The 23,099-nt window shown below is 33.7% G+C and overlaps 1 protein-coding gene, 1 long non-coding RNA gene and 1 pseudogene across 3 annotated transcripts; 1 reads left to right on the plus strand and 2 right to left on the minus strand.

Moving 5' to 3' along the window:
- Positions 1-1,591: 1,591 nt before the first annotated feature.
- LOC146951186 (pentatricopeptide repeat-containing protein At5g15010, mitochondrial-like) lies at positions 1,592-5,656 on the minus strand. 2 transcript variants are annotated; one of them, XM_085747154.1, is made up of 2 exons: positions 3,648-5,656; positions 1,592-2,283 (listed from the first exon to the last, which is right to left on the minus strand). In XM_085747154.1, the coding sequence occupies exon 1, from the start codon at positions 5,324-5,326 to the stop codon at positions 3,743-3,745; it is 1,584 nt and encodes a 527-aa protein (XP_085603280.1). In that variant the 5' UTR covers positions 5,327-5,656; the 3' UTR covers positions 1,592-2,283; positions 3,648-3,742. The 2 variants fall into 2 exon arrangements, with proteins under 2 accessions (XP_085603280.1, XP_085603281.1); XM_085747155.1 differs by having other exon boundaries at positions 1,592-2,316; positions 3,648-5,498.
- Positions 5,657-11,111: 5,455 nt separating this feature from the next.
- Positions 11,112-14,256, plus strand: LOC146951187 (uncharacterized). Its single transcript, XR_015027818.1, has 3 exons — positions 11,112-11,126; positions 12,579-13,043; positions 13,902-14,256. It is a non-coding gene; the product is annotated as an uncharacterized LOC146951187 (long non-coding RNA).
- Positions 14,257-16,066: 1,810 nt separating this feature from the next.
- On the minus strand, positions 16,067-19,335 carry LOC146951188 (uncharacterized; annotated as a pseudogene).
- Positions 19,336-23,099: the final 3,764 nt, after the last annotated feature.

Consider the following 23,099-nt stretch of genomic DNA (forward strand, 5'->3'; position numbering starts at 1 on the left):
TCAAGGTGATAAGTTGGATCATTGTCTTGCACTGGTGGAAAGAAACTTCTACCAGTCACATGTTCATGGTTTGCAACTTCTGCAGTCAGCAAATAAATAGGGATCTTCGAACCACAGTTTCATCTCTAAGCTTTGCACTACCCTCAGTGGTTGGTAGCAATTGAAAAAGTCGCACAACCATTGAACTCAAATTCTATTCTTAAGTTCTGTGTAACTTGACAAACAAATCGTTTTAACATCAAACACATCATATATAGCAAAATGACACCACATTAAAGCAAGCCCCCTTCATGCTCCACTTAGAAGTCCTCATATTCAACCCAGACTAGAATATGTGGATCAAATTCCCGCTGAAACTACTTGAGCATCACTTTCTTAAAGAAAACCACCATCTGAGACCTACCCCTCTTAGTGCCATCACAACCTATGACTGCTTCTCTTCAAGTACTCTGATGGTCTCACAATATTGATATCATTGATAAGCCACCAAAATGCCTCCTTTCTGATAAATGTTGTAAACTTAATCATTTTCAAGATGCAATCTCACCGCTCCAAGATCGGAGCTCTAATACCAGTTGATAGGAACATGTATTCCATTAGAGTATCTAGTGAAGGCCCCTGATTACAGAATAGATGGCAAATCTTAGAGGATCTGCAAGTGCAACCCCCTGTCCCAAGGCCGCAATTCTCTCAAAACGACAAGATAGCTTCTCTCCAGACTGAGTGCATTACAATTCTGTGATTATAGTTCCAAAATTAAGCTATAAAGAAATCATGTACTACAATGACTGACATTGAGAACGATTTGGTGCTAAAAAAATCCTGCTGTGGCAGAGTTCAGGAAAGAGTTGAACCCATTGCGAGTCTATTGTTGGTAACCCTACCTTATAATATGCAAGAGGCTGATTCTACAACCCATTTCAAACTTATGACCTCCTAATCTCACGACCAACAGTCTAACTATTACCCCAAGTATCCCATTTGAAATTACTAATTCTAAATTCAGCATTAAAAAATATTCAAATTCTAGTGTCAGACATTATAAGCCTAAATCTGAGCAGTTTACCACAATGGTTCTTCCATCAGCATGCACTAAACCATTCCTTCCATATATAGTGTAGACTCCATGATACCTTCCTCACAACTCACCAAACTAAGGAGTCTTTGTAGATCAAAGCCACAGTAAACTAAATGATGGTAAAATTTATAACGACAGAGAAATAGTTTCTCACAATGGTGACCAGATACAGTGAATAAGCTATATTTGCTTCAAGCAGAGAAAATCCATAATTGCATCCGATGTTGATGACCCATTAACATTTAAAAAACGCAAAATCGTGTAGCAGCAGATTTTAAGCATCAATAAAAATCCACAATGGTAGAAACAAGCTCATTGCAGTGCGATTTCATAAGGTCATATAAGCCAATAACTTTAATTTAATATATCAAGTTATTTTCCAGAATATATGCCATCTGTATTTTGTTTCTTAAAATAAGGAGTTATGATAACTTTTCTTTCCAAATAAGCAAACAAAACAGATCAAGTTGCATGACTGACTTTGTGACCTGGAATGGAACTTTGGAAATAATAGGAATGAACATGATGATAACCTTGCATTCAAGTTACCCCAAGGGAGCACTCTCCCTTCACTAGATCACTAGAGCATTCTCTAGTTTACAACTTTCATAAAATGATTGCCCCTCCCCTAAGACCAGTCCATCATATTAATAATCCTAGGTCTAACAACTGAAATACAAACAGAAAGCCTAACAAACTCAACAGCTATACTAACCTCTTAACTCTAATTCTAACAAACTCCTTTTATTCTAAGTCCTAACAAAACACCCCTCCTCAAAACAATCTTGTCCTCAAGGTTGCAATCTACTAAAGTTTCATAATTTTTGACAACAAAAAATCCCACCTGTGATTTCTTCTTTTCCGTCGTCAGCTTGCTCTAATTCTTACAGTGTTTCTTCCTCCGCGTCAGCCAGCCTTCAGCTTTGAAGGTTCGACTTTCTGCACAGCGAATAATTTGTCAGTGAGAGCCAGCAACCCTATTGGATCCGTGCCTTTGAAGGTAGGTGTAAAACCAGCTTTTTCATCCAAGAACGGGTCTGTTCTTGATCATCATCTGAATCTCGATCCGAGTTTGTAAGTGTGTCGTTCTTCTTGACTGCTGATCCAAGATCTGTTACGGTTTCAATGTTTTTGTGCTGAAGATTTGAGATCATGTCAGAAATCTTGCTTATGGAAGCTTGCATGGTATCCATCTTGTTGGAATCCTGTCATGAATTTGCCTAAAATTAGCTGCCATTCTGTTTCAAATGAATTATAATTATATAATAAAACATCAAGAGAGACAAAGATCATTAATATGTATCAAAATTGATCAGTATATACTCTGAAGCTGCAACAACTTTTCATGAAATACTTGAATGTTAAAATTAATTTAAATGAGCAAGGCTCGCCATCCCCAACACACCAGCAAAAAATTAAACAAACTCAGTTTAGCAGTCGAATCTCAACTCAGCAACAAAAAAAAATCCAACCAGCAAGCAACACTAAATCTCCAATTAATTATAGTCAGTAGAACTATGTATGACATATTGGTACTCATTTCTTTAGTCAAAATGAAAATAGATAATTAAATAGTCAATAAACTGGAAAAGGGTGTCAAGAACAGGATATATGCCGTGATCCCTAAGGGACTCCATTTGAAATCCAGTAATATGCAAATACCATGCATATGCAGATAATAGATATTTATGGATACTTATAGACATTTAGTACCAAAAAATCACTGTCTCAAAACTCAAGCTGCAACGCGCAATTAGGGTTAATCACTTAATCCTATAATCCTATAACAGACGGTACTTCCATGGCAACCTACCTATGTGTTTCAACTTTCAATAAACAGGTATGCTAAACCCAGAAAGATAATAACTAGCCCGGAAGTGCAAAAAGATAGGAAAAGAAACACAGAAGTGGCACCTTTACATTAACATAATGGACCACAGCAGCAGAATAAAGTTATCCAACACCAAGTTATTTAATAGTGATGATAGCCTTTACAAAGAAGATAGCAGAAATTTATTTATATAAATAAAATAAAAAATAGAAAAACTTTTGAGTGCAAAAATATCTTCAAACCTACCTATTCAACAAAAGTTAAGTTCTTTAAAAAAAAAAACAAAAAACAAAAGTTCAGTGAAATTTGAAGTTTCCTTCCTAAATCCACAGAAAAACCAACTTTAAATTTCTACAAGCTTCTTGTAACTAAGAAAGGCATTAAAGAATATTTACAAAGGCATGACTTGGAAAAATAGCCAAAGTACTTTGGTTAATGAAGTCATGTGACATTTGCGGAGGCGAAGTCCTCTGTAATAAGTTTATGTTGCTTGCTCCCATGTCCTAACTCCTAAGAAGGATTCCCATATTGCAAATAGAAATACGTTACCAATTTCGTATGGATACAATTAAAATGTAAAGAAAAAATGTCCAAGACTACACTATAACATTTATTCACCCAAAAGACAGCTATATTAAAAACTGAAATTCATAGAAAGCCAAATCGCAAATCTAGAAAAGGAACGGTAAATAATTTAAGTTAACTTATATAGTTAAAAAATTCAGTGTAAGGACATACTAGATCCGTAATGTTGCGAGGAAGTAGCTAAAGACCAGATATGTGAAAATCAAATGGCATGATCTACTTCAAGAGCTACCAGTTATGATGTCTGCTCAAAAGTGCCAACCTTTATCGCGCCAATAACTTCTCGCGTTTTTTAGTGAACGGGTATGTTTAATCTTCAAAAACAGCCTGTAAGCCCTCTCTGTTAGGTTTGAAGCAAGCAGCTTGTTACTCAGTTTACTGTATACAAGCCTGCTGGGACAGAACCCTTTGCGCAAAGCCTCCTCCATGACAAGAACAGCATTTTCAAGTTGTCCTATGTTGTAAAGGCCACTTATGATGTACTCGTAAACTTCAACATCTGAACTATACCCACATTCTTGCATCTCCTGCCATACACTTAACAATGTTCCACATTTACCAAACTTAGAAAGACGCATAAGCAATATCTTATAAGCTTCCATTGATATCTTACACTCCAATTTTCTTGTCTTCTTGTAGATCATCATAGCTGCATATGGTGGACCATAGCTGCATAACTGTTTGATGAAGGAGGTTATAGTCCCAGTAGGAGGCACAACTCCTTGCCTTAACATCTCATCAAACATCAAAAGTGCATCGGCCACTTTCCTGGTCCTGAGAAAAGCAGTAATCATTCTAGAATATGTATGAATGTTAGGTTCACAATTATCACTCAACATCCCATTATAATACTTCATACACCCATCAAAATCTCCAATCGAAATGAAATTAAAAATCATTGCATTATAGATAGCAGTGTCTTTCTCCTTCATACTACCGAAAACCTCAACAGCCTCATTCATTCTACCTGCTCTACCCAAACCCTCAAGAAAGAAAGCCATCGTATTGAAATCATGAGAAAGCCCCTCAACTTCCATTTCCTTCATAACTTTCTCAATCTCATTCACCCTACCCAACTTAGACCAACCACCAACAACAACATTATATGTGTCAACATTAAAACTCACCTTCCCTTTCATTGAATTAAAAACCGAAGCTGCAGCACCGACATGACAACGTTGACAAAGGCACGACAAAAGCACATTCAAAGCGTCGGTATCACGACACAACCCGAGATCATCCAAATTCCCAAACAACTGAATTGCTTTTGACACATGACCGGCATTGACAAAACTATCAATAACAATAGATAACATTAACAAATCAGCTTTCACACCATTCAATCTCATCTCATCTAAAACCTGCATCATAAAAATGAAAAATTTCCTTCTTCCTAGTGCCTTAACAATGACATGGTAACTACCAACATCCCTAGGCACCATTGGTTGTTTAAGTGCCCAATTAAAAAACATAACCATTGCTTCACCACCCAAATTCCCAAAGTTCAATACTTTACCAATAATATCAACATTTACATCAATACACACATTGGATAAAGCTTGTTCAATTGCAGCCTTACCCTTTAGTTTTTGAAGAAAGATACCACGTAGTTTATCTTCAGGGGACAAAAACCCATCAACGGATTTGGATTCTGATTGTGATTCTGAGGTTTTGGAAGTGGGAATTGGTAAAAGTTGAGAGATTTGATGGAGAATGAGGCGTTCATCAAGGTTTGAAGAATTTTGTAGCGATGAGAAACGTTGATGTAATTTGGGAAGAGGGTGTTTGGGTTTTGAGAAGTGAAGCACGAATTGCAAAAATCGAAACGCCATGAAGAATGTAATAATCACAGAAACTAGAAGAAATGGAATTTAAGATGGTTCAGAGTATTTGAAAGCATTCAGAAGAACCCAACAGGTGTTTGTTAAAATGCTTCAGAATGAATTATAGTCTTGCAAATAATGAGTTGAAGTTAAATAGTTATCCAATATCTTTTGTTTTCATAAAGCAGACCACTTATACCAATGTCACTAGAAATATCACTACTTTCATGGATATTCAATAGAAGTTATGATGTATATAAAATAAAGGACATTTTGGGTTTTCCATTGCCTATATCCAATAGACATAGTTTTTAACCACGTTTTCAAGGTTGTGAAGTTGAAGAAATGTGAATAATTAACACTACGTATTTGCTACCAAACTTCGTTTGATGGAGTACAATTCCTAAAGCAGCGAAGTACTCCTTTAGATAAAAGAAGTTGTTAAGTTCCGTTGATGTCGAAGTTTGTTAGTTGGAATCGCATTGTGCATGTAAATCCAAAGGAAATGTTGCACCTTAGGTGGAATCGAAAATTTTCAAATGGGTTAGTTATTCCAATTGACCTTGTAATATGCTCGAAGTCTGAAAAATGATATGTAAAATAAAAACATATATTATAACCATCTAATTTGAGATTCTTTAGACATTGTTATAACCCTATATTATAACTTTTTAGACATTGTTCCATAACCTTCACCATAAAATTTTAGAGTTTACCCTAATCAATACTCAATTTTTTTTTTTGAAAGGGCTAATCAATACTCCATTAATGAGTGATTATGTAGAAAAATTGTTTCCATAATTGAAACTGCATTATTTCTATTAAAAAACACATCGTCGTTATAAGTAAGAGACTTCAAAAGCATAGAGAAAAACGTTTGCAGAGTCGGTACACCATATTCCTAAACAAACTTCACAGAGGCGTTGCTTTCTTTTTGGCAGAATCGGTACACGTTCTTTTATTGGTGTAGTTACCTGGTTTTCATGTAATCCTTTTTTTTTTAATTTTTTTTTTATTTTCTGTTTGTAGTTTCTACGCTAGGGTTTTAATAGAATGACAGAGGAGATGGCTAGGGTTCCAATACGATAACAATGACATTAGTTTACAAAAGATTACAAGAGAATATATTAAACCTAATGGACTATACCTATTTATCTTACACATATATGTTCATTGATGAACCGACAAAGTTTTACCCTGTAATGAATCTCAACCGTTGATTCAAGATCGGATGAGTAGATTTTAAACACAGTTATATGCAGTAAAATGATCTCACTGATTTAAGAATGGATGGTCCTAATCTAATACAATTTACAACGTCATGTTGTTTTGGCAGGAAATCCAATTCGGTTCATCAATAGATTAAAGGTTCATGATTAGGGATTATGGGCTTAACCCCTTTGTCCTGATCTAGTTTTCTGTTTTATGGTTTGTAAAGTGATTTTATAATTTTAATCCAATTGAAATGGAATGGCTGCTAATTTTATGCAAATCTTTGTCAGGTAAAAAATAAATAAAAATGGATACTTCATATTGCCATAAGATCGACATATATGATGATGAGAAAGACAAAGAAGAGTGGGTCACAATGGGTTACGAGGAGGAAAAATTCATTCTCCTCAATGAAAAGGAATCAACAAAAGACTCTAGCAAAGTAAGTCATGCAACTTGGTTTCTTTTGCTTTGTTTAGAATTTTTATATTTTATCACAAAGTATGTAATGTACTAGTTTTATATAAAATTTAGGTGAATTTGTCATAAGTATTGACTAAAGTAGTAAGGATTATATAAATGGGGTTTACAAGGTCCCTATATGAATTAGGATCATTTAAGAAATCATGCAATTTTAGTCTCATTACATTGACTTTTAATTGTAAAAAATCACATCAACCATAATAACACCAGTTTTAACATATTTCTTTATAATATATAAGTGATTTTAGCCAACCATAAAAAATCACATTGGTCACTTGTCTTTCATATTGTTTTTAGCCAACTAATATGCTTAATAAGTGATTTTCAATATATAAGTTTCTCTAAAATGTATAGGCAAACCAGGAATGTGGCATGATTGGAGCGAAAGGACTTTGCGAAAGTGTTTCCCCGTGGAAGAAATTATCAAGTTTTTTTCATCAGAAATTTTTCCCAAGAAATATTGTTTGGAATTGGCAATTTTTTCATGTTTATATCAAGTAAGAATGGTGCTTTTTGAGGATCATGCTTTTCGAAACTTTGAGACTGTACCACTAAGTTCTGGGCAAGCCTTTACTCTACTTTTTCCGCCAATTCTGTGGAACTCCGTGTTCATTGTGAATTTTGTCTATGCACTTGTCTATATAATGTCATCGGTTCAGTCTTGGGTCTTTCGCGTGCCTATCATCTCAATGCTATGTCTAAATCATATATATGGTTTATTGAAGTGGGTGGTTGAAGAATCAAGGTTCAATGTCCTCTGCTACTCTTTTAGATTGAATGGTATCTTGTTTGCGTCTCTTGGAGTTCTTGGTTTTATCTTGCTTTACCATGGTGTGATCATGCTTATGATTTTTGCTTCATGGAGATGTCGAAGAAAAATACAGGAGTCCGTAAGGTGAATGTATTGCTTTTTATCTTTTTAGAATCTTTCTTATTCATGGGGAAAAAGTTCATACATATTATTACTTTTTTTGTAGTTCAACATTTTTGTCTAAAACTAGTTTGGTGTGGTTCCATGAAATTGAGCACAAGATCGATTTTATCATGGATTTATTTTGCATTTTTGTTGGTATTTAAGGTAAAAAAATTGATTTCAAGATAACAAAAATGATTCATCTAAGATTTTGTTTGCGAGATGGAAAGTTAGGGAGGACTTTGGAAAAAAAAAAAGAAGGAAGGAGTGGGTCTAAGAAATAGAAGACCGTCTCTCAAAAAAAGAAGAAAAAGAAGACTTTGAAAGAGGACATACTTTAAAAGGGGACATAAGAGCTTTGACAACTCATTTTTCTTCATAATATAAATCATGTTAATTTAGAACTTAAACATTATATTGGATGATGATTTTAGAAGGTTTCAAAGTGTTTATAGAACTTGTCACATTCAATATATTTTTATAATGTTTTTAAATAAAAAAATATATTTATCATAAACATTAATTTATCAATCTCAACAAAATTCCTCTTTTAAAAAATATGAAAAATTTCTCCATTTTATCACTCCACCTTAAAAACAACCGTGTTATCATATACAACAATGTTCCCAAAATGGGATACAGAAGAAAATAATCAGACGAAGAATAAGCTTTGGTCCCTATGTTCCTTACCATTCACTAACTTAATTCCACAACTAATATAAGAAATGCTAAGGACACGCTCCCTAACACACTCATATAACACACTCCAATGATAATTAGCCACATCATCCACTATTTCCATTCTTTTACCTAATGACCGGTTCTATAGGTTGAGAAACAATTTTTATTTTATTTTTTTAAGGGAGATTAGTCACTTTAGTCTCGGAATAGGAAATGAGTCGTCACTTTAGTCCATGAATACAGATAAATTGCAAAATAGTCCCTGGATGTAGACTCTGTTAGTCAATTTAGTCCCTGAATGTAGACTCCTTTAGTCACTTTAGTCCCTGAAATTGACCAACAAAGTCTACGTTCAGGGACTATTTTGCAATTTGTTTGCATTCAGAGACTAAATTGACTACTCATTTCCCATTCAGGGATTAAAGTGACTAATTCCCCATTTTTTTAATTTAAGTGCAACATTCTTTAAAAAGTAAACCAACATCTCTTAATCTGGAATATTGTGGGTTGAGCTCTATTCACAAACTCGATGTCTGCTTCTTATCTGTTACTATCATCTGGCATTGCCTCTCCCAATAACACTCGTGTTGCTTGTTTGAATCGGAATTCTAAATTCTTTTTGATTTAGATTCTATTGTGTAAATGAGGTTTTTTTTTTTTTTTAATCTGGGTATGATGAAGGAAAGCTTTCATCAACAATTGCTTCACTTGTGGAATTCTGTTTTATGTTGTTTAATCCCTTTTTCTACAATGTTCTGAATTCAATTTTTTATTCACTACAATTTTTGAATCCAGAGTAAAACAATATGTTCTGGAACGTGTTTAGATTTCTTAACCAAATTTTGTTTTGGGTTAGAGTTTGTTGGACTGTTAAATCCTCAAATCAAAGCTGAAGACATTATGGATGTTGGGCGCTTGAAATTGCACAAGAATAGCAAAAGTTAAAGACCATTTAATTTAGGCTTAATAGCAGTTTTCGCCCCCTAACTTTCACGAAGCTGCGATTTTGGCCCCCTAAGAAAAAAAACTACAAAACCGTCCCCTAAGTTTTGCAACTGTAGCAGTTTTGGCCCCCCAAGACAAAATAAAAAATAAAAAAATAACACGTGGCACCTCACTTAGGGTGCCACGTCAGCGTAGGTCGAGTCAAAATTGGCCTTGAGGACAAAACTGCCACAGATGCAAAACTTTGGGGGAGGTTTTGTAGTTTTCTTTTCTTAGGGGGCCAAAATTGCAACTTTGGAAAAGTTAGGGGGCTAAAACTGCTATTAAGCCTTTAATTTAATAATAATAAGGAGTAAATAAAATAAATGGTTACACTATCAATCAAACCGGTAGCCAGTTAAAGAATTTAAAAAGTGGATGATGTGGCTGATTATAATTGGAGTGTGTTGAAGGAGTGTGTTATAAATGAATGGCGATTTTTTTTTTGAGGAAAATGAATGACGATTCTAAGAGGTGAGAAAAGAGTATTGGTGGATGCTATTCGAAATATTAATCACATCACATGACAACAAACGTAATCAAAAGTGATGAAGGATTTTTTTTTTTGGGACAATTAAAGTGCCGAAGAATTAAGAATTATGAAACATATTTAGAGTCTCTGTGGTAAGACTAAAAAACGAACTTATAGTTTATAGCTTAAAAGCTCATACGACTAAAAAAGTTTTCTTTGGTAACTGACATATCATCATGAGCTTATAACTTATTTTATTAACTTTTAAGTTATTATTTTAAGCGTTATTTCAAGTAGCGTTTGAGTTTATAGCTTTTCATCTTTTGTCTCATTTTTACCCTCATTACTTTAACTAAAATTCATTTTTATCCTTATAATAAATAACTACTTTTAAGAAAAACATGTTACGTTTAATTAAAGTTCAGATTTTAAAGGCTGATAATAAATATATGCTCACGTTTACATAACAACAAATGTTACGTTTTACCTAAAAAAAAACACCCTCCAATCACTATTATAAGCAAAAATCTAAATTTTACCTTCATTCAATTAATAAATTTAAATTAATAAATTTTAAATAATGATTAGTTTAAATTTTTATAAAACCTTTTTATATACTCTTTGACAGACACAGACACAGACACAGTTTCCCTCTCGCTCCTCTCGCGTCGCTATGTTTCTTTATGTTGTTAAATTGTAAGTTGCTGTGCTATTTTCCAATTTGAAAATTGAAAACCTAGTAAAGAATTGTTGCCGATACATGTGTAACTGTGCATGTAAAATTGATTTTCATATTTTTTTTCAATCTGATTTTGATTCAAGGAGTCTAATGTTAGTGTAGGCGATTCGAATTTGGTTCTGGGGCTCACCAGTTAAACTTCCATAGCTACATTTCATTGAGGATATAAGAAACAAACATAAATGTTTCAAGGAAGTGTGTTTTCGTTAAGAATAGGGGAAGTTCAATTCGATCAAAGGCCTAAGGTGCGAAAATAGGGTGAGTAGAAGGGTCAGAGTAGGTTAGGGTGGAAACAGTAAGAAGATAGTTGGGTGCCAGAAAAAAGGTGGTGTGTTTTCGGTCAAATCAGTTATGGAAGAGCATGGCACCTTCAAAAGTCTGTGCGTTCTCTTGACAGTTGCTTCTTGATCGCATACCAACAAGGATGAATCTGTCCCGCAGAGGGATTATCCCTCAATTAGATTTGTTGGACTGCTTTCTGTATGGATGGGTACCAGAAAGTTCTGTCTATCTATTTTTAGACTTGAGTTTTTGCATCCGTCATTTGGTGGCTAGGTGTCGTCATTGTCACCCCGACAGACTTGTTTGTTTCTTTTGGGTTTTTATCTGGGTCTGGCAGCAGTAAGAAGGTGAGGGAAGGATTGAAATTTGTTTGCCATTCGGTAGTAATTTAGGTGATTTGGAAGGTCAAGAAGGAAAACATTTTCAATAATCACGTAGTTTCAGCTTTAGAAGTCGTAGATGAATCTAATGGGTTGGTGTGGCGTTGGTATTTAGTGAGGATGGCCAAGACCCCTTTCCCTTTGTATGAATGGTTTTTGGGACCATTTAACTGTTTGGCTCGGTCACCAGGTGCTTTGGTGTGAAGGCAATGCTGCAGTGCAACAGCAATTTTTTCATCACAGTTTTGAGCCAGTACCCTGTCTTTCAAGGGTGTTCGGGTCTGTGTTTGGAGCAGCACTATGTGTACTGTTGGCACAGTTTTGTTGTAACAGGACAGCAATAGTTTTTGCTTTTTAGGCTCCTTTTTTTATTTGAGGTGTAAGGTTTTCGGATGTGTTGTTTTACCTTGTGTTTTGTTTCACCCCTCTGCTACTGCTGGTCTCCTGTATATTTTGGACCCAAACTGGATTCAACTTGTGTTGGGCTTGGCGATTATTCTATAAAAGATTCCATTTCCAAAAAAATAAGAGGAAACATTAATAATTAAGTTCAAGATTATATTAAAGGATCTGTGCAATGTTTCAAATGTCCGGAAATACCAATTACCATGTTAACATGTACTAATAATCAATACGACATTCATTGCTTGTGTGTATTTGTCTATTTGAGCACATATACTACTTGACTATGATTAAAAGTGAAAATCTAGTACCATTTATCCCACTCCTTTTCATTCATATGGTCATATTTTGTACGATGATTTTTTTACCCTGCATACTTCATATCTCCTTGAAATTTCTATCTCCGTTATGTTCCTCTCTTACCTATGACCTCTATAATTGAAATGTATTCTAATCTGTACAAAATTTCCTATACTGTTGCTTAACTTTTATCCCTCAGAGAGAATGATTGCTTTTACGAACCTATGATCTACTACTTGTTGCTTATTTTTTAGGTATATAATAATGTTGATTCTTTTGTGATTCTTTTTTTATCTAATCTTAGATTCATTTTTCCATTCTTTAATTATCTAATCTTGATACATTTTTCCATTCTATAATGATGTTGACAAATAAAAAATACAAATAATATGACATTTCTCTAAAATGTACAGGCAAACAAAAAATGCGGCAAACCAAGGAATATTGGCTGGCGAGGGCAATTGTTTACCCTATAGGTCAAGTACAACTGATGTCCATTTTGGGTCATCTTTACCAAAAAGAGACTGTACTACTAAGCTTTGAGCGGGCCTGTTTTCAGTTCTTACCGGAAATTTTGTGGAATGTCATGTTCGTAGTGTCCTTTGTCTACGCATTTGTCTCCATAGTTCGATCGACTCAGTCTTGGGCCTTTCGTGTGCCCATTCTTGGAATGCTATGTCTTAATTTTGTCTATGGCTTATTCAAGTGGCTGATTAATGCAACAATGTTCAATGTCCTATGCTACTCCGTTAGAATCAATGGTGCCTTGTTTATGTCTCTCTGGGTTCTTGGTTATCTTATTTTGTACATGCTTGTGCTTTTTCTTGGAGGATATGTCAAAGAGAAAGTAGACGAGGAGTAATGTGACTCAGAATGAGGTGAAAGTTATTTATTATTACATTGTTCTCTAATTCTATCTCCTTACATATCTATGCATATTTTATATGCAAAATTGCATATGTAGAACTTAAGTTATTTGTTTGAGTCAAATAGATCTTAAGTTATTTTTCTTCTTTCACACAGCTCTCATGAGTCTTTGTACGTGCACTGAGTTTTTTTTTTTTATATTTAAATTCTGTTATAAAAATTGTATCAATTTTCTTTTTCAAAGTATCAATTCTGTTATATTTAAATTCTGTTATATTTAAATATCAATTGTCTTTGTATCAATTCTGTTATATTTAAATTCCCAAAGACCGACTAATGCGGAGGATCAATCCCACCGTCCATTAGCGGGGGGGCTCAATTATAGCTTGAAAAAAATGTTTGTCGAAATGCTTTCCTTATACTCTCTTGATTGTTATGTCCTTGTGAACCACAAGTTGAATGACTTCTTCAGAATAAGTAATGTATGCTTTGATGCTAATGCGGTTCATAGAAAATTTGATATGCGTGTTGAAAAGGTAATTTTATTTCAAAGTGATCTTTTGATTGGTTATCACGATGAAAAAAAAATGAAGGCACTCCACTTTTGTTGGAACCTTTCATCATAAAAGATCATTTATCTTGTCACTAATCCCAGTTTAACAACGATGAATATAGAAAGAAATACAGGTGAACTTTCAAATTCCTTACCTTGCTTATGTATGTATGTGTTAAAACATTGTTGATAAAAAGGAGATCATTGATCCACCTACTTGTTACATTTGGTGTTTTATCTCAATTTCCACTTGATCCTGTGGAGTTTTTTTGTTTAATTAGTGTCATCCTTGACTTACTCTGTTGTCTTCATGTAGGTTGCCTCCACACTAAATTTGAGGAAAAATTTCTTTTAAGAGGGAGGGAATGATGTGAACCTCAAGGCTTCTCAAGGACTGAAGATTTGAATCAATATGAGGAAATATAGAATTTTAAGATTTCTGTTTGTTTCAAATTTGTTAGTAAATAGGTGAAACACTTGTAGTTGTGCAGGTTTATTTTGGAGCATGTATATTACCCCTGTAGGTTTGAGCATTATTAGCCTCTGATCACATTTACAATAAGGTGAAAAATCCTTGTATAATGAATCCTTCTTGGATCACATAAGTAGATATCTTTGGATACTCTTGGTATCACAAAGTTAAAAGAAAAGATTTCTAACATATACTCAAATGGGAATCTATGAGTTTGTATGATATAGCTTAGGCAGTTAGGCTACCCCAATTTTGATTCTTTTTATTTGAATAGGCTCTTATATTTTTTTATAAGAGGAGTGATATATTGACTCCATTTCATTTGCTAGCTAGAAAAGACTCATTTAGAATGAAAAATTGAAGCAAACATTATTTTTTTTCCTACCGGAACATAAGTAGTTCAAGCAAATATTTTATTCTGGTTCATAATATTCTTCTTTTACCAAAGGGTTGATAAATATTTAAAGAGCAATACTATATATCAAGAAAGATTTTATCAAGAAATTGTCCTGAAATTTTAATAAATAAGATTGAAATCATTGGGGTGGTGGGTGTTATGTATTTTTTTTTTATGAAACTTTAATAAATAAGATTGAAATCTAAGGGTGATTATTCTACCATGTCATTCTTGAATCCATCAAGAAAATCCATTGTTGATATCTAGCATTTTCCATATTTAAAATCCGGTTTTACACAAAGGGCGCAGTAAATTCTAAATCCACTTGAGAACAAAGGGCGCAGTAAATTCTAAATCCACTTGAGAACAAAGGGCAGAAACGGCATTTCATTAAAACCCTGTGAACACCAAGATTAAAATCCGTTCCCAATAGTTTGTAAGCAAAAAGATTAAGAAACTTATGAAGGACACAATAACAACAGCTGCAGCTTCAACAATGAATTTAACATAATCAACAAGTAAATCCTTAACTACTACTAACTGAGCTAAGCGCACGAGCACTACTAATATTGATTAATATAACAAGCATTAAATCCAAATAAATACATAAACAAGCAATATAGTCAGAATTTTGGAGTAATATTGAAGCAGAAATTAAAAAGGGGAATAATAGAAATGGATGGAGTTAAACTTTAACTAAGTAATAGTCAGAATTTTAGTATATGTAATGATGTTTTCTATTTAGGATATATCATATATCTAATTGACTAATTGTCGCTTTCTTTATTATCAATATTACTTTTTTTTGAACAATCAAAAATGGAACTTATATAATATTATCAATATTACTTACATTTACTAGTATTTAGACCCGTGCGATGCACGGGAAGTTAGATATGACATTGATTAATAAATAAAGTAATAGTAAATGAAACAATAATAGTTGTAAGTGAGCATGAATTAACGTGTCCAAAATAAAACCAATAAAAACTTGAAGTAATTTAGAATTCTCGTTATCACATTGGATAAACAAATAAAAATAACCAAATGCAACTACTAATATAAGTTTGTCTTGAGTAATAATATACAAATTTGTGGATAATAAAGTCGTATCAATTCTCAACAATTGAATCGGTAAAACTCAGTTTAGTGTCCATGACTTTTGCTGATTCCAAATTAAAAATTCATCATAAAGATGATGATCAACCTAGCATGAAATAAAATAAATTTGTATGATTATACACGATTATTTTAAATGGCATAAGGTATAAAGAGAAATACAAATTACATAACCATATAAAAAAGTTTAAGAAAAATGCATAACATATTGTTAATTTGTGAAACAAATTTAGTTGATAAGTTTTGACTTTTTTGTCAACAACAAAATTCTAAATATTATTTCTTACACACACACACACACACACACACACACACACACACACACACACACACACACACACACACACACACATATATATATATATATATATATATATATATATAGTTCGAAAGAAAGGCATTATTAAATAAAAGTGCTTTGAAAAACATAGCTAGATGCACGCAACAATAAACAAATAGAAAATATATACGAATATGTATATGTGTAAATTACCTATCTTAAATTCTGAAAGACTTCTTTGTAGACAACATTATTAGTTTTGTTGGAGACGCGTCCTTCGTCATCGCAAATCAACATCTTCAGCCCAGCACCTGAAGTAACGCGTGAAAGAGCAACATATAACTGTCCGTGTGAAAATATGAGTTTTGGAAGATATATTCCAACATTTTTAAGAGACTGTCCTTGACTCTTATTGATAGTCATTCATTGCAAATGAGACCATAATAGGAAACTGTTTACGTTGAAACGTGAAAGAAAGTTTAGTATCAGATGGAGATGGAGACAAAGTCAATCTTGGGATATATACCTTTTGTCCAATACTGTTTCCTGATATTATCTTTGCCTCAAGTACGAAATTCCCCATTTGCGTAATTATAAGGCGCGTACCATTGCATAATCCTAACGGTTGATCAATATTTCTCAATAACATAATTAGAACTCCAACCTTGAGATTTAACTCATGGTTTGGCAAACATGAAGATTTGACGGTGTTCAAAATTTTTGGAGTGCGAATCTGATCAGGACCATTAATATTTTCATCCTGTGTAGACGGACTATCAACACTTAAGTATGTTCTTTTCTCACCAGGAATCATCGATAAAATGTAATTGTTCAGTAAATCAACAATATCATTGGTAGGTGCTAAAATTGCCCTATCTTGAAAAAATGAAATATCACTCATATTCTCCAAAAGTGATGGATATGTGCTATTAACAATTGAAGAAATTGGGTCACCTGAGTTCTTGATCAACATGTCATCTGGTATTTCAATTTCAGCTTCCCCATCATTGTTGTCTCCAATGTTTCCATCTCCAACATTTAAAATCCAGTCAGAGAACTCTTTGAGTTCATTGACATCAGAACATGAAGATCCAGTTTGAAGCCTCATGTTTTTGGTCAATTTTAAGACTCGACAATGTTTCCAAAGGCGCGATGAATTAATGCTAGCATCAACAACATCATGTCTTGGTGCTCTTGGAATGACCGGAAGAATTTGCCTGAAATCACCACCCAAGACGATCACTTTTCCTCCAAAAGGAATATCCGCACTTCTAGGATCAGAGACACGAAGTATATCCCTAAAAGTCTTATCAACTGCTTCAAAGCAATGCCTATGAAGCATCAGAGCTTCATCCCAAATAATAAGTTTTGACTCAACGATTAGTTGCGCTAAAGGATCCTCTGGCTTGATAGGGCAAGTTGAATTCTCGAATATTTGTATGGGTATGCCAAATCTAGAATGTGCTGTCCTGCCACCTGGAATAAGTAATGCTGCTATCCCACTTGATGCTATCGTCAAAACAATTTCTCCTCTCGATCTAATTTCTGCAGATATCACTTTCCAAATGAAGGTTTTACCGGTTCCGCCATACCCATCAATGAAGAAAAAACCACCGCTGTTCGCATCCACAGAACTCATGATTGTGTCGTATATGCTCCTTTGTTCTTCAGTCATTGTGGAAGTTAATTTTTTGTGCTCCAGAATTAGATCACAATGATTATAATTAAGCTTGTGAGAAATAAGTTGATTGTAAGATTCAGGATTCAAAGGCATTTTCACTTGAGGCATGGTTTCAATTTTTTTTAGACTTTTGTTCCTTCTCCGCAACAATTTTTCTATCTCCACCAAAGTTAAATTTTTCAATTCATCTTCAGTCAAAACCAAATATGTTATATAGAGTGAAAACATAAGTTAAATATGATAATAGTAAAATTCAATATTATAAATAATGAAGCAAAAGAAATAATGAGAATTGAATATACCTGGAATTTTCAGGTGCCTTCGTTGCCTATATAAAATGTCATCACTTAAATACCTCTAGCAAACATCAACTACCTGTGCCCCACTGAGCTGCTTCTTTAATTACATCAACATGATCTTTGTCATCATTTATAAGCCCCTTGCATAGCAAGCATCCTTAAATGACTTCAGGACAACATTGTTAACGGTCTTTATATCTTCAAAAGAAGTAGGACCTTTACAATAATTCAACAAAGTCCTCAAGTAATATAATTGACCACTACCAGGATGAACAAAATATATTCTTCCTATTTTAAATCCTCTTTTTCTTGGGTTCCAATGTTTTTTCTTTTCATTCCATACAAATTTGGAAGGAAATTCATTATATGTAAGTTCTCTTGCCATAGGATATTTTTTATTGGCATCCATCCATGCCAAAAATTTGGAATTTTTTGAGTTTTCTTTATCTAGAACATTATCAATTCTCTCATGATCATAAAAGGTAACATAATGTTCATTTTCCAAATGGAAAGGCAATCTTTCAACTGATGGTTCTCTGTAACTAATGTGAAAAGCAAATAATATCCATGATGCCTCACACGATGACAAATATCTGCAATCATAATATAAATTGATTTCGTCAACCAACCCATTATGTTCTTGATCAGGAGATCCTTTATAGAATGAAGCTGTTATACGGTCATGTCCTTTGTTGATATACTTGAACAGGTATTTTATGGAACGGGATTGGTTACACCACTCAACATTTATGTGAGCATTGTATTTCATCAAAAGATGTTTATTGTATGGGACAACGAATCAATTATGAACGAAAGCATTACCTTTTTTAATAACCCTGCCATCATCCCTCCTTCTATACACAGGATATCCATCTGCATCGACTGTGGTTTTATCGCAAAACAAATTCGGAAAAAATTTCGTGCACTTCCCATTATCATCAATACATGGAGAATTCTTGTTTTGTATTCCGCAAGGACCATGGATCATAAAACTGGAAACAATTTTAAATAGCTCAGGTTCAACTTGTTCATCAGGTAGTTCAACATATATTATCTTGTCAATGCCATCAGGATTTGGATGTTTAAATTGAGGATGTAGGAAAATTAAGATGTGTGCATGAGGCAATCCACGTTTCTGAAACTCAATTGTGTATATCACTGTATAATTGAAATAGAACACATCAATAATGTTTTCCATTCAATAATTTAAAAATACAAACATGTGCTAAAAAAATAAGAGAACGGAAAATGCACTGTAAAGTATAAAGAATATAATAGGTCTATAATTTAAAGAATATAGTTAACAAAAACAAAAAAAACATATGGGATTGGTGTTTATATTGCCAAATAAATAGAGAAAACAGCACTACCAAAAAAATAGAGAAAATAGAAAACAAACTATGATGTCCATCAAACAAAAAACAAAATAAGATTGTGAAAGGAAAAAAAACAAAAATAACAAACTAAGATTATGGAAGAAAAAAAAACGTACTTAGTGGAAAGAAAAATAGAAAACAAAAAACAGCACTACCAAAAAAATAGAGAAAATAGAAAACAAACTATGATGTCCATCAAACAAAAAATAAAATAAGATTATGAAAGGAAAAAAAACAAAAATAACAAACTAAGATTATGGAAGAAAAAAAAACGTACTTAGTGGTGTATGGCACAAATTTAACAAAAGTTTGTTCAATTGCTTAAATATATATTGTTAAATAATTATGTGAAAGAAAAACAAAATAAAATTATGAAAGAAATAAAAAACAAAAAAAAAACAAACTAAGATTATGGAAGAAAAAAAAACGTATTTAGTAGTTTATGGCACAAATTTAGCAAAAGTTTGTTCAATTGCTTAAATATATATTAAATAATAATAATAATGAGATGTCAATATTAAATTTAGCGAAAGTTTCTTCAATTACTTAAATATATATTAAATAATAATAATAATGAGATGTCAATATTAAAATGACAATATTAACCTCAAATTTTGGCTCCAAAAAGTTGTCTAAGAGACTTAAGACCTTTTATAAATAAGATAAATAAGATTATTAATAAGATAGGCGATCATTTTCTAAAAATATAAAGAAACTCCAAAAAATTAGGAAGGAAATGTGCAACAACTTTTTTGGCTCCAAAAAGTTGTCTAAGAAACTTAAGAACTTTTATAAATAAGATATTTCTATTATTACCACCGTCTTTTTTGTCTTTTTGTTTGTTTGAGAACGATGTTATTGTCGATTGTTGTGTTATAGTCCTCACACAAAATATTAATTACTTTTGATTTATTAACTAATTTTATTTAAAATTAAATCATTTTCCAAAATATAAAAGCGGTTTATGCTCTCATATTCTCTCACTGTCCCTCTCGCTCCAAGATCCTACTCCTAACACTCATGCTTCAGTGTCAGTGACCTCTCGCATCGCTATGACGCTATCTCGTGCGACAACATAAGGTACCATACTTTCCGAATTTACATTGTCATTTGATTTGTTAAACATTACCAAATGTTATTAATTCAAAGTTGGTGTTCTTCTTTTGATTTTTGAAAACCAATTTTCTAATTAGGGCATACTTAGGTTTTTTTTTTCCTTCTGTTTAGTAAAGGATTGTTGCTGATACATGTTTTGATGTTTTTACATTGTTTGTTTATGGGCTCACGAGGAACGAGACCTTAAAGAGGTCCTTATGTCGACAGCGAGAGTTGAACCCAAAAGTCCTTGTGGAGTATGAGCCAACTCTTTACCAATTGAAGTAACCTTCATTGAATATAATAATTTTAAGAACTATAAAAAAGTTAGTAAAAACTTCCATAGCTACACTTCATTTAGGATAATGCTTTCATATAAGAAGAAACATAAATGGTTGAAGGAAAGGGGATGTGAATACAGGGTATTTTCATGCTTGTGTTAAGCATAGGAGAAGATCAATTTGATCAAGGCTCTAAGCTGCGAAAATGGGCGGATGGAAGGGTCGACTAGGTTAACGGTGATGCATTTCAAGCATTATTTTTGTTTGGAATATTGGAAGGTTGACTAGTTTTAGGAAGGATACTTGGTTAGAAAATAAACCACTTTGTGTGCGGTTTCCTCGTTTGTTTAGTATATGGGAGCGAAAGGATAGTGTGGTTCGAGATGAGAGGGTAGGCAAGCCAAAGGCATTGACCTTTGGTTTGGCGTAGGGAATTCTTTGTTTTGGAGGAAGAAGACAGTTGGGGTTGGGTGCCATAAAATGGTGGTGTGTTTTTGGTCAAATCAACTCATACTTTCCCAGCTAAAATCCATTTCATCCTGTCAGAGAGGTTGGCTTCGGAAGCATATATTTTCAATCAGTTATGGAAGAGCAAGGAACCTTCAAAAGTCTGTGCGTTCTCTTGGCATTTACTTCTTGATCGCATTCCAAACATGATGAATCTGTCCAACAGCGGGGTTATCCCTCAATCAGATATGTTGGACTGCATTCTGTGTGGATGGGTACTAGAAAATTCTGTCCATCTATTTTAACACTGAGTTTTTGCATCCGTCATTTGGTGTGCGGTGTCCTGGTGTGATCTTTGTCACCCCGCCATTGTGTCTTTTGCTTTTTTATATGGGTCTGGCAGCAGTAAGAAGCTGAGTGATGGATTGAAATTAATTTTGACTTTCGGTAATTTGAGTGATTTGGAAATCCAAGAAGGATCGCATATTCAATAATTGCGTAGTTGTGACTTTAAAAGTTGTAGATGAATCCAAAGGGTTGATGGCCAAGTCCCCATGCCCTTTTTATGAATGATTTTGGAATCCATTTAACTATTTGGCTCGGTAAACAGGTGTATTTGAGCACATACACCAGTTGTGTATTAGTCTATTTAAATGTTAACTTGTAATAATCCATAGGACATTCATTACTTGAGTTTATTTGTCTATTTGAGCACATATACCAGTTGACTATAATTAAAAGTGAAAATCTAGTACCATTTATCCCACACTTTTTCATTCATATGGTCGTATTTTGTAAGATGATTTTCTTACCCTGCATAATTCACATCTCCTTGAGATTTCCATCTCCAATAAGATTCTCTCTTCCCTATGAAACAAATATATGAAATACCCTCTATAATTGAAATGCATTCTAATCTGTACAAAATTGCCTATACTGCTGCTCAACTTGTATCCCTCAAAGAGAACTCCTGCTTTTAAGAACTTGTGATATGCTACTTGTTGCTTATTTTTTAGGTATAAGATATGGTAGGTCAAAGAAGAAATAATTTATTCATTCGTGATTGTTTTTATCTAATGTTGATACATTTTTCCATTTTGTAATAATGCCTACAAATAAAATATACAACTAATATGACGTTTCTCTAAAATGTTCAGAGAAACCAAAAATGTGGCACAGCAAGGAACTTTGGCAGGCGGCGGCAATTTATTCATCCCTCGCTCAATTTACACTGATGTATGTTTTGCATCATCCTTATCAAAAAGAGACTGTAGTATTAAGCTTTGGGGAGGCCTGTTTTCAGCTCTTACCGGCAATTTTGTGGAATGTCTTGTTCCTAGTGACCTTTGTCTACGCAATTGTCTCCATCATAGTAGTTAATAGCGGCGCTATAGCGGCCAATAGCGGCCGCGCGGTGCGGTGCGGTCTAGGACCGCTATGCAATAAGCCATGGCGTAGCGTTATGAGATAGCGGCGCAATAGCGCCGCAACACTGCATAGCGGTTTTGCACTCTTGCACCGCTATTTCATTTTACGTGAAAATACAAGATTCTCCTTGGTTTTAAATAAAAAACAAGGGTATTTTTTGTCATTTTCGTCAAACCCTAATTAATAACTTCAGTTTCTCTCTTCCTTCTTTCATTCTTTACGGCGCCTTTCAGATCTGTACGCATCTGCTCTCTCAAAAAACTTCCTCTCTTCATTAAATCTTCTCTCAAAAGCATCAGATCTGTACCCTAAAAAGCATCCTCTGTTTTGTTCATCCTCTATTCTGCTCTCTGTTTCCTTATTTTTGTTGTTTTTGTGGACAACACAGTCATGGCAGCTTCCGCTTCTGGTGTTCAATCAAACTCTGTGTCTGTTGACTCATGTGCTCAAAGACATAAGTGGACCGGTGATAATCTCGACATTGTTTGGCAATTTAATCACTGGAAGGATCCCAGCTTCTGGTGTTCAATCAATCCTAAATACTTTTATAGCAAACCAGAAACTGAGACAGATCCCAAATTGCTGAGAGGTTTGCATAAATGCATTGAGACACTTTGTGAATGTAATGAAGTGGCAGAC

Source organism: Medicago sativa, chromosome 2, assembly GCF_051527215.1.
Source record: "Medicago sativa cultivar Bolivia chromosome 2, Bolivia_mono, whole genome shotgun sequence".
NCBI classification, from domain to species: domain Eukaryota; kingdom Viridiplantae; phylum Streptophyta; class Magnoliopsida; order Fabales; family Fabaceae; genus Medicago; species Medicago sativa.

Bases quoted from the DNA above. Each gene is read 5' to 3' on its own strand.
- LOC146951186 (XM_085747154.1), bottom strand. From the start codon at position 5,326: ATGGCGTTTCGATTTTTGCAATTCGTGCTTCACTTCTCAAAACCCAAA.